Raw genomic sequence first — 12,614 nt, forward strand, 5'->3', positions numbered from 1 at the left:
TTCGGATTCTGTGTCTCCCTCTCTCTGACCCTCCCCCGTTCATGCTCTGTCTCTCTCTGTCTCAAAAATAAATAAACGTTAAAAAAAAAAAGAAAGAAGTACATTATCCAAAGACAATGAACAACTAGAAATCAACAACTTGAGGAAACCTGGAAAATCTACAAATGTGTGGAAACTAAACAACACACTCTTGGCAAGTCAATGGGTTGATGAAATCAAAGGGAAATCAAAGAATACCTTGAAACAAATGAAAATGGAAATACAACATACAAAACCTATGGGATTCTTTAAAAGTAGTTCTGTTAGAGAAGTTTAGAGTGATAAATGAATATTTCAGGAAATAAGAAAGATCACATATAAGCAACCTAACTTTATACCTAAAGGAACTAGAAAAAAAAAGAAGAACAGTTAAGCTCAAATTAGTGGAGGGAAGAAATAAGAAAGATCAGAGTGGAAATAAATGAAATAGAGATTAAAAAAAAAGCAATAAAAAAGATAAGTAAAACTAAGAGCTGATTTTTTAACAAACAAAATTGACAACTCTTAATGAGGTTCAAAAAAGTAGAAGACTCAAATAAAATCAGAAATGAAAGAGGAGAAATTACAACTGACACTATAGATAACAGGAATATATAATTTCCAAAAACATACAACCTATGAAGACTGAATTAAGAAGAAATAGAAAATTGAACAGACTAATAATGAGTAAGGAGATTGATTCAGTAATGAAAAACTTCCCAACCTAGAAAACTCCAGGACCAGATGGCTTCACTGGCAAATATTACCAAAAGTTTAAAGAATTCATGCCACTCCTTCTTGGGGTACCTGGGTGGTTCAGTTGGTTAAGTGGCCAACTCTTGATTTCAGCTCAGGTCATGATCTTGTAGTTGTGAGATAGAGCCCTACATCAGGCTCCAGGCTGAGCATGGAGCCTGCTTGAGATTCTCTTTCTCTCTCCCTCTACCCCTCTCCCCTGCTTGCGCTCTCTTTCTTAAAAAAAATGTTAAAGATGATAGAGGAGTCTCAAGTAATGGATAAGTAATATGTATGACAACAAGTAAGCAATACAAAACTAGTCAGTATTATAAAGATAAAATAAATCTCAAGAGTCTGCTGTCTCTTCAAAAAAAAAAAAAATGTTAAAGAATTCCACTCCTTCTCAAACTCTGCCAAAAAGGCTGAAGAGAAAGGAACATTTCCAAACTCATTCTACAAGACCAGCATCACCTGCTACAAAAATGAAAACTATATACCAATATCCCTGATGGACACAGATGCAAAATTCTCAACAATGTATTACCATGCCAAATTCAAGAACTCATTAAAAGGATTATACACCATGACCAAGTAGGATTTATCCCTGGAATGCAAATATGGCTCAATATATGCATATCAATACATGTGATACACTAATTAATAGAATGAAAGATAAAATTGTATGATCATCTTAGTAGATACAGAAAAACATTTGACCAAACACAACATCCTTTCATGATAAAAACCTCAACAGATTGGGTATAAGAAGAAAATACCTCAGCATAAAAAGGGCCATATGCAACAAACCCACAGCAATTATACTCAATGGTGGAAAACCAAAACCTTTTCCTTTAAGATTAGGAACAAGACAAGGGTGTTCCTTCTCAATAGTTTTGTTCAACATAATCCCGGAAATACTAGCTAAAGAAATCAGGCATGACAAAGAAATAAAAGGCATCCAAATCAGCGAGGAAGAAGCAAAATTGTCATTAATTGCAAATGATATTGAAATGCAAGTGACATTGAAAATCTCAAAGGCTCAACTAAGAAAAACTGTTGGATATAATCAATTAATTCAGTTAAGCTGCAGGATATAAAAGCAATAAACAGAAATCAGTTGCATTTCTATATACGAACAATAAAACATCTGGGAAAAAAAAAAACTTATCCCAGGAGTGCCTGGCTGGCTCAGTCAGTAGAGCATGTGACTCTTGATCTCACAGTCTTAAGTTCAAGCCCCATATTAGGCATAGAGCTTACTTTAAAAAAAAGTAAAATGAATGTATAAATGAAACCTATCCCATTCACAATAGCATCACAAACAATAAAATACCTAGAAGTGGAAGTGGAAGATTTGTACAATGAATTCTACAAGACTTTGTTGAAAGAAATCAAAGAAGACATAAACAATTGGAAGGACATCCTGTGCTCATAGATTGAGTTAATGTTAAAATTCCCATGCTACTTGAAGCTGTCTCTAGATTCAATGCAATTCTTATAAAAATTCCATGGTATTTTTCACAGAAATAGAAAATACAATCCTAAATATTGTATAGAACCACAAAAGATCCTGAATGTCCAAAGCAATCATGAGAAAGAACAAAATCTGAGGCATCTCACTTCCGGATTACAAAGTTTTGTTAACTAAAACAGTATGGTACTGACATAAAAATAGACACATATGCAAATGGAATAGAAGAAAGAGCCCAGAACTAAACCCCCATATTTATAGTCAACTAATATTTGATAAGGGAACCAAGAACATGCAATGAGGAAAGGATTGTCTTTTCAACAAATGATGTTGGGAAAACTGGATAAATACATGCAGAAGACTAAGACTTAACCCCTATCTTACACAACTCACATAAAATATCTTGAAATGGATCAAAGACTTAAACATAAGACCCAATTTGGTAAAATTCCTGGAAGAGTACATCGGGAAGGAAGTCCTTGACATTGGTCCTAGCGATGGTATTTTGGCTATGACACCAAAAGCACAAACAACAAAAAAATTTAACAAGTGGAACTACATAAAACTTGTGCACTGCAAAAGAAACAATTAATGAAATGAAAATGTAACCTACAGAATGGAAAAAAATTTTTTCAAACCATGTATAGGATAAAAAGGTAATATTCAAAAGATATAAGGAATTCACACAACTCAATAGCAAAAGACAATCAAATGTTTTTAAAGGCACAGTATTTAGGAGTGCCTGGGTGGCTCAGTTGGTTAAATGTCCGACTTCAGCTCAGGTCATGATCTCGTGGCTCATGGGTTTGAGCCCCATGTCAGGGTCTGTGCTGACAGCTCACAGCCTGGAGCCTGCTTCAGATTCTGTGTCTTCTTCTCTCTCTATCTGCTTCTCCCCTACTCTCTCTCTCTCTCTCTCTCTTTCTCTATGAAAAATAAATAAACATTAAAAAAAATTTAAGGCAGAGTATTTAAATAGACATTTTCCAAAGACATACAGATGGCCAACATGTACATGAAAAGGTGCTCAACATCACTAATCATTAAGGAAGTGCAAATCAAAATCACGATAAGATACCACCTCACACCTGTAAAAATGGCTATCATCAAGAAGACAAGAGATAACAAGTGTTGGTGAGGATGTGGAGAAAAGGGAACACTTGTACACTGTTGATGGAATTGTAAACTGGTTTGGCCACTATGGAGAAAAATATGGAGGCTTCTCAAAAGAATTAAAAATAAAACAATACAATATACAATCCCACTTCTGGATATATATCCGAAAAAAGTAAAAACAGGTTATCAAAGAGATTTATGCACTCCCATGTTTATTGCAGCATTATTTATAGCAGCCAAGATATGGAAACAACCTAAGTGCCTGTCAATGAGTGAATGAATAAAGAAGATGTGGTGTATTATAGTCAATGGAATACTATTCAGCCATGAGAAAAGAAAAAATCCTACCATTTGCAACAACATGGGTAGACCTTGAGGACATTATGCTACCTGAGATAGGTGAAGCAGATAAAGGCAAATACTGAATGATATCTCATATATGTGAAATCTAAAAAAAAAAAAAACTCGACAGTGGAATGCTGGTTACTGGGGCTGGGTGGTAGGGGGAGTCATGGAAGAATGGAGAGATGTTGTTTAAGGATACATACTTACAACTAGTAGATAAATGAGTTCTAGAGATCTAGTATACAGAATGTGATTATAGAAAACAAAACTGTATTGTAAACATTAACGGTGCTAAGTAGCCAGATCTTAATTTTACCCATCACAAAAAGAAATAATTTTTTGATGTGATAGAAGTATTAGCTAATGATACAATGGCAATCATACTACAATATAAATATATCTAATCAATATGTCGTATACCCTAAACTTCACAATGTTGTATGTCAATTATACTCAGTGTTTAAAAATTAAGAGAAAAATAAATGTAGAAAGAGCCTCTTCTGATATAAAATATTCTGTCTTTACCACTTAAATATTAATTTGGGAGTAATGTTCTCTTTGGGGTACTGCTGTTATGGATAAACATTTTTCAATGTTGGAACCAGCATCTATAACGAGTCTAAAGCTAAAGATAGGAAAAAGGTGATAAAACAGTTGTAGAAGGGAAAGGAGGGACACTTTAGAAAAAAAAAGAAAGAAAGAAATCTGTTTTAACATGTTAGACTTCTACCAATAGTAGCTCAGATGCAGAGATGAATAGTTACCTTGAGAATCTTAGTCATCTCTTTGCTTCCTTCTTCTTTGGAATTATAACTAGTAATAACTTGTAAAAATCTACAAATAACTAACTGCTACTGCCTTTCTCTGTTTCCACTTCTTAGTCAACCAAATTTGACCCTTATCTTACAGATAACAATACGGTGTATAAAAAAAGGTTGATGGATGGAGTGAAGACATGCAGAGGTGAGTGAGAAGCATGCCAAGAAAGAGAAAACATCTTCAAGCTTTTGCATTTACTTAAAATCTCTCTTATTTCTCAATGATTAGACTGTTAATTATGTTATTCTATTTTTTTTAATGAGCTGTCATTCTTGGTTGTACACAGTCACATTTGGGAAAATAACCTACACTATTTTGTCATTGTAGCAAATTTCAAATCTTATTTAATGGTAAGAAATTTGTGTATTGGTTGTCTCTTTGCTATAACTCGTCAGTCTTGCCTGCTCTTCTCTCTCTTCTGGGTAAACTCATCATACAAGTTGCTATAATAGTGTTTTCTGGAAAGTTGACAGGGAGAATTTTTCTATTCTTAATCCGTAGCTAATTCTTTTGATCACTCCGAGAACTTAATGGTAACACTGCTTTTTACTTCCTATTTGTGTTTCTTGATTTGTATAACCAAGCAGTTTTCCCTTTTTGGCATAAATACAAATTTATTTTGTTATCTCTTTCTTTCCTAAGGAGGAAAGGTTAATGTCAATAAAATAGATGATGCTCTTGAAAATATGGAATTCCCACTTGAAGAGGAAGAAATTGAGAAATTGTGCAATCACCTACCAGTTGATGGTGAGCATTTCAAGTACACAGTGCCCTGTAAGGAAATTTTTGTTTTTCTGTAGGAAGATCTTTTTTATTATTATTATTATTATTATTATTATTATTATATGAAATGTATTGTCAAATTAGTTTCCATACAACACCCAGTGCTCATCCCAAAAGATGCCCTCTTCAATGCCCATCACCTACCCTCCCCCTCCCTCCCACCCCTCATCAATCCTTAGTTTGTTCTCAGTTTTTAAGAGTCTCTTATGCTTCGACTCTCCCCCACTCTAACCTCTTTTTTTTTCTTTTTTTCCTTCCCCTACTCCATGGGTTTCTGTTAAGTTTCTCAGGATCCACATAAGACTGAAACCATATGGTATCTGCCTTTCTCTGTATGGCTTATTTCACTTAGCATCACACTCTCCAGTTCCATCCACGTTGCTACAAAGGGCCATATTTCATTCTTTCTCATTGCCATGTAGTACTCCATTGTGTATATAAACCACAATTTCTTTATCCATTCATCAGTTGATGGACATTTAGGCTCTTTCCATAATTTGGCAATTGTTGAGAGTGCTGCTATAAACACTGGGGTACAAGTGCCCCTATGCATCCGTACTCCTGTATCCCTTGGGTAAATTCCTAGCAGTGCTACTGCTGGGTCATAGGGTAGGTCTATTTTTAATTTTCTGAGGAACATCCACACTGTTTTCCAGAGTGGCTGCACCAGTTTGCATTCCCACCAACAGTGAAAGAGGGTTCCCGTTTCTCCACATCCTCTCCAGCATCTATAGTCTCCTGATTTGTTCATTTTGGCCACTCTGACTGGCGTGAGGTGATATCCGAGTGTGGTTTTGATTTGTATTTCCCTGATAAGGAGCGACGCTGAACATCTTTTCATGTGCCTGTTGGCCATCTAGATGTCTTCTTTAGAGAAGTGTCTATTCATGTTTTCTGCCCATTTCTTCACTGGGTTATTTGTTTTTCGGGTGTGGAGTTTGGTGAGCTCTTTATAGATTTTGGATACTAGCCCTTTGTCCGATATGTTATTTGCAAATATCTTTTCCCATTCCGTTGGTTGCCTTTTAGTTTTGTTTATTGTTTCCTTTGCTGTGCAGAAGCTTTTTATCTTCATGAGGTCCCAAGAGTTCATTTTTGCTTTTAATTCCCTTGCCTTTGGGGATGTGTCAAGTAAGAAATTGCTGCGGCTGAACTCAGAGAGGTCTTTTCCTGCTTTCTCCTCTAGTGTTTTGATGGTTTCCTGTCTCACATTCAAGTCCTTTATACATTTTGAGTTACTTTTTGTGAATGGTGTAAGAAAGTGGTCTAGTTTCATTCTTCTGCATGTTTCTGTCCAGTTCTCCCAGCACCATTTGTTAAAGAGGCTGTCTTTTTTCCATTGGATATTCTTTCCTGCTTTGTCAAAGATTAGTTGGCCATCCTTTTGTGGGTCTAGTTCTGGGGTTTCTATTCTATTCCATTGGTCTATGTGTCTGTTTTTGTGCCAATACCATGCTGTCTTGATGATGACAGCTTTGTAGTAGAGGCTAAAGTCTGGGATTGTGATGCCTCCTGCTTTGGTCTTCTTCTTTAAAATTACTTTGGCTATTCGGGGCCTTTTGTGGTGCCATATGAATTTTAGGATGGCTTGTTCTAGCTTCGAGAAGAATGCTGGTGCAATTTTGATTGGGATTGCATTGAATGTGTAGATAGCTTTGGGTAGTATTGACATTTTGACAATATTTATTCTCCCAACCCATGAGCACAGAATGTTTTTCCATTTCTTTATATCTTCTTCAATTTCCTTCATAAGCTTTCTATAGTTTTCAGCATACAGATCTTTTACATCTTTGGTTAGATTTATTCCTAGGTATTTTGTGATTCTTGGTGCCATTGTGAATGGGATCAGTTTCTTTATTTGTCTTTCTGTTGCTTCATTGTTAGTGTATAAGAATGCAACTGATTTCTGTACATTGATTTTGTATCCTGCAACTTTGCTGAATTCCTGTATCAGTTCTAGCAGACTTTTGGTGGAGTCTGTCGGATTTTCCATGTATAATATCATGTCATCTGCAAAAAGTGAAAGCTTGACTTCATCTTTGCCAATTTTGATGCCTTTGATTTCCTTTTGTTGTCTGATTGCTGATGCTAGAACTTCCAACACTATGTTAAACAACAGCGGTGAGAGTGGACATCCTGTCGTGTTCCTGATCTCAGGGGGAAAGCTCTCAGTTTTTCCCCATTGAGGATGATATTAGCTGTGGGCTTTTCATAAATGGCTTTTATGATGTTTAAGTATGTTCCTTCTACCCTGACTTTCTCGAGGGTTTTTATTAGGAAAGGATGCTGAATTTTGTCAAATGCTTTTTCTGCGATTGACAGGATCATATGGTTCTTATCTTTTCTTTTATTAATGTAATGTATCACGTTGATTGATTTGCGAATGTTGAACCACCCCTGCATCCCAGGAATGAATCCCACTTGATCATGGTGAATAATTCTTTTTAGAAGCTGTTGAATTCGATTTGCTAGTATCTTATTGAGAATTTTTGCATCCATATTCATCAGGGATATTGGCCTGTAGTTCTCTTTTTTTTACTGGGTCTCTGTCTGGTTTAGTAATCAAAGTAATACTGGCTTCATAGAATGAGTCTCATAGAATGAGGGAAGGAAGTTTTCCTTCCCTTTCCATTTTTTGGAATAGCTTGAGAAGGATAGGTATTATCTCTGCTTTAAATGTCTGGTAGAATTCCCCAGGGAAGCCATTTGGTCCTGGACTCTTATTCGTTGGGAGATTTTTGATAACCGATTCAATGTCTTCGCTGGTTATGGGGTCTGTTCAAGCTTTCTGTTTCCTCCTGTTTGAATTTTAGAAGTGTGTGCATGTTTAGGAATTTGTCCATTTCTTCCAGGTTGTCCATTTTGTTGGCATATAATTTTTCATAGTATTCTCTGATAATTGCTTGTATTTCTGAAGGATTGGTTGTAATAATTCCATTTTCATTCATGATTTTATCTATTTGGGTCTTCTCCCTTTTCTTTTTGAGAAGCCTGGCTAGAGGTTTATCAATTTTGTTTATTTTTTCAAAAAACCAACTCTTGGTTTCGTTGATCTGCTCTACAGTTTTTTTATATTCTATATTGTTTATTTCTGCTCTGATCTTTATTATTTCTCCTCTTCTGCTGGGTTTGGGGTGTCTTTGCTGCTCTGCTTCTACTTCCTTTAGGTGTGCTGTTTAGATTTTGTATTTAGGATTTTTCTTGTTTCTTGAGATAGGCCTGGATTGCAATGTATTTTCCTCTCAGGATTCCCTTCACTGCATCCCAAAGCATTTGGATTGTTGTATTTTCATTTTTGTTTGTTTCCATATATTTTTTAATTTCTTCTCTAATTGCCTGGTTGACCCATTCATTCTTTAGTAGGGTGTTCTTTAACCTCCATGCTTTTGGAGGTTTTCCAGACTTTTTCCTGTGGTTGATTTCAAGCTTCATAGCATTGTGGTCTGAAAGTATGCATGGTATGATCTCAATTCTTGTATACTTTTGAAGGGCTGTTTTGTGACCCAGTGTGTGATCTATCTTGGAGAATGTTCCATGTGCACTTGAGAAGTCTGTTGCTTTATAGTCTGTTGCTTTGGGATGCAGAGTTCTAAATATATCTGTCAAGTCCATCTGATCCAATGTATCATTCGGGACCCTTGTTACTTTATTGAACGTATGTCTAGATGATCTATACATTGCTGTGAGTGGGGTGTTAAAGTCCGCTGCAATTACCACATTCTTATCAATAAGGCTGCTTATGTTTATGAGTAATTGTTTTATATATTTGGGGGCTCCCATATTCGGCACAGAGACATTTATAATTGTTAGTTCTTCTTGATGGATAGACCCTGTAATTATTATATCATGCCTTCTTCATCTCTTGTTACAGCCTTTAATTTAAAGTCTAGTTTGTCTGATATAAGTATGGCTACTCCAGCTTTCTTTTGACTTCCAGTAGCATGATAAATAGTTCTCCATCCCCTCACTTTCAATCTGAAGGTGTCCTCAGGTCTAAAATGAGTCTCTTGTAGACAGCAAATAGATGGGTCTTGTTTTTTTATCCATTCTGATACCCTATGTCTTTTGGTTGGCACATTTAGTCCATTTACATTCAGTGTTATTATAGAAAGATATGGGTTTAGAGTCATTGTGATGTCCATAGGTTTTATGCTTATAGCGATGTCTCTGGTACTTTGTCTCACAGGATCCCCCTTAGGATCTCTTGTAGGGCTGGTTTAGTGGTGACGAATTCCTTCAGTTTTTGTTTGCTTGGGAAGGTCTTGGGAAGACCTTCTGTTCTAAATGACAGACTTGCTGGATAAAGGATTCTCAGCTGCATATTTTTTCTGTTCATCACATTGAAGATCTCCTGCCATTCCTTTCTGGCCTGCCAAGTTTCACTAGAGAGATGGGTCACGAGTCTTATAGGTCCCCCTTTATATGTTAGAGCATGTTTATCCGTAGCTGCTTTCAGAATTTTCTCTTTATCCTTGTACTTTGCCAGTTTCACTACGATATGTCGTGCAGAAGATTGATTCAAGTTACATCTGAAGGGAGTTCTCTGTGCCTCTTGGATTTCTATGCCTTTTTCCTTCCCCAGATCAGGGAAGTTTTCAGCTATGATTTCTTCAAGTACACCTTCAGCACCTTTCCCTCTCTCTTCCTCCTCTGGAATACCAATTATGCGTAGATTATTTCTGTTTAGTGCATCACTTAGTTCTCTAATTTTCCCCTCATACTCCTGGATTTTTTAATCTCTCTTTTTCTCAGCTTCTTATTTTTCCATTATTTTATCTTCTAGTTCACCTATTCTCTCCTCTGCCTCTTCAAGCTGTGGTTGTCTCCATTTTATTTTGCAGCTCGTTTATAGCATTTTTTAGCTCCTCCTGGCTGTTCCTTAATCCCTTGATCTCCGTAGCAATAGATTCTCTGCTGTCCTCTATACTGTTTTCAAGCCCAGCGATTAATTTTATGACTATTATTCTATATTCACTTTCTGTTACATTGTTTAAATCCTTTTTGATCAGTTCGTCAGCTATTGTTATTTCCTTGAGATTCTTTTGAGGGGAATTCTTCCATTTCTTCATTTTGGATAGTCCCTGGAGTGGTGCGGGACTGTGGGGCACTTCCCCTGTGCTGTCTTGAATAACTTGCGTTGGTGGGCGGGGCCACAGTCAGACCTGATGTCTGCCCCCAGCCCACCGCTGGGGCCACAGTCAGACTGGTGTGTGCCTTCTCTTCCCCTCTCCTAGGCGCAGGATCCACTGTGGGGTGGTGTGGCCTGTCTGGCTTGGGGCAGGAGGGGCAGGCTCAGCTCGCTTTTCCTTGGGAAATCTGCTTTGGGAGGGGCCCTGTGGCAGTGGGAGGGAGTCAGACCCGCTGGAAGGACGGATCCGCAGAAGCACAGTGTTGGGTGTTTGCGTGGTGCAAGCAAGTTCCCTGGCAGGAACCGGTTCACTTTGGGTTTTTGGCTGGGGGATGGGTGAGGGAGATGGCACTGGTGAGCGCCTTTGTTCCCCGCCAAGCTGAGCTCTGTCGTCCAGGGATCAGCAACTCTCCCTCCTGTTGTCCTCCAGCCCTCCCACTCTCTGAGCAGAGCTGTTAACTTATAACCTTCCGGATGTTAAGTCCCGCTTGCTGTCAGAACACACTCCGTCTGGCCCCTCCGCTTTTGCAAGCCAGACTCAGGGGCTCTGCTTGGCCGGCGGGCCACCCCTCTGCCCCAGCTCCCTCCCGCCAGTCCGTGTAGCACACACCACCTCTCCGCCCTTCCTACCCTCTTCCGTGGACCTCTCATCTACGCTTGGCTCTGGAGAATCTGTTCTGCTAGTCTTCTGGCGATTTTCTGGGTTATTTAGGCAGGTGTGGGTGGAATCTAAGTGATCCGCAGGATGCGGTGAGCTCAGCATCCTCCTACGCCGCCATCTTCCCACACCAAGCTCTGTAGGAAGATCTTAAACATACTTACTAATTTCATGGAAAAAGCCAGAAGTTTATAGATACCCAATCCTAAAGAATGGAGATATATTGTCTCAATATTAATCTTAAATAAAATATCAATAATTGCTTATATTGCTGCTTGAAGAGTTCCTATGCCAGAGAATACCAAAATGAGATGAAAATCAGTGTTGGGATCAAGTAAACAAGTTAAAAAATTAAGCTAAACAGGGGCACCTGGGTGGCTCAGTCAGTTAAGCATCTGGCTTAACCGATTTTGGCTCAGGTCATGATCTTGCAGTTTGTGAGATCGAGCCCCATGTTAGGCTCTATGCTGACATTGCAGGGCCTGCTTGGGATTCTCTCTCTTCTTGTCTCCCTGCCCCTCCCCCAACCAAATGAATACATAAACATGTTAAAAAATAAAAGTGAAAAAAAATAAAGCAAACAAAAAAGTATTTTTGAGGGGTAGGGAGAGAAAATTATAAAGGAATTCAGAAAGCAACAAAAAGAAATGGGGAAGGGTGCTGGAAACTGTTAAATGTTATTTGTGCTATTGTAAAATATATACAGCATATATCTAACAATCACATTAAAATTAATTCACAGGTATCAAACTTTAAATTACACAGAAATTACCTGCCCCCTCAAGACTATGATCAAATATGTTTTAGGTGGAGGCTATGAATCTTAATTTTATTTTTAAATGCTTATTTATTTATTTTGGAGAGAGAGAGAGAGGCAGGGCAGGGCGCTAGCAGGGGAGGGGTAGAGAGAGGAAACACAGAATCCGAAGCAGGCTCCAGGCTCTGAGCTGCCAGCACAGAGCCCGATGTGGGGCTCAAACCCAGGAACTGTGAGATCATGACCTGAGCCGAAGTCGGAAGCTTAACCAACTGAGCCACCCAGGCGCCCCTATGAATCTTAATTTAAATAAGCAACCCCCACTGTAGTTAATTTGTTGAAATAGCTAACCTTTATGATATAGAGAAAAATATAATTAGTATATTTATGTAGGATTAGTACTTTTTGGCATGGTTTTCAGCAATAGCATTTGATCAAAGCACTCTATTTAAGTCTTAGTATCTTGAGCATCTTAACATCTTTAGTATCTTGAAATGATTCTGTGGATTAATTAATAGTTTGATAAGCATCCTAGAAGTGTTAGTTTACAAGTTTATCTAATATGATCTGATCATGCTTGAAATCAAGCGTTGTCAAAATGCTTGTCAAAAAAGTATTCTCCTATTTCTTGTCTCAAACTATTTCTTTTTCACATGTGTAACACATGACCCAGACAAGATTATAAAACTCCTGTTGGAATTGGAATATGGCCCCACCCTAAATTATCTGGAGGGCAGTCTAGCTAAAAACCTCAAAATAAATATTATTGCCTCTGCTCTGT

At 37.8% G+C, this 12,614-nt stretch overlaps 1 protein-coding gene across 19 annotated transcripts in view; it reads left to right on the plus strand.

Annotated features, from left to right (window-relative positions):
- Positions 1 to 12,614, plus strand: part of EFCAB3 (EF-hand calcium binding domain 3) — a 477,549-nt gene that overhangs the window by 348,990 nt on the left and 115,945 nt on the right. For all 19 annotated transcript variants that reach the window (XM_047833629.1, XM_047833634.1, XM_047833633.1 and 16 more), the window contains 2 exons: positions 4,598 to 4,651; positions 5,150 to 5,254. In XM_047833629.1, the coding sequence (XP_047689585.1) occupies positions 4,598 to 4,651; positions 5,150 to 5,254 (159 nt within the window). The remainder of the gene's footprint in view (positions 1 to 4,597; positions 4,652 to 5,149; positions 5,255 to 12,614) is intronic.

Source organism: Prionailurus viverrinus, chromosome E1, assembly GCF_022837055.1.
Source record: "Prionailurus viverrinus isolate Anna chromosome E1, UM_Priviv_1.0, whole genome shotgun sequence".
Classification (NCBI taxonomy): domain Eukaryota; kingdom Metazoa; phylum Chordata; class Mammalia; order Carnivora; family Felidae; genus Prionailurus; species Prionailurus viverrinus.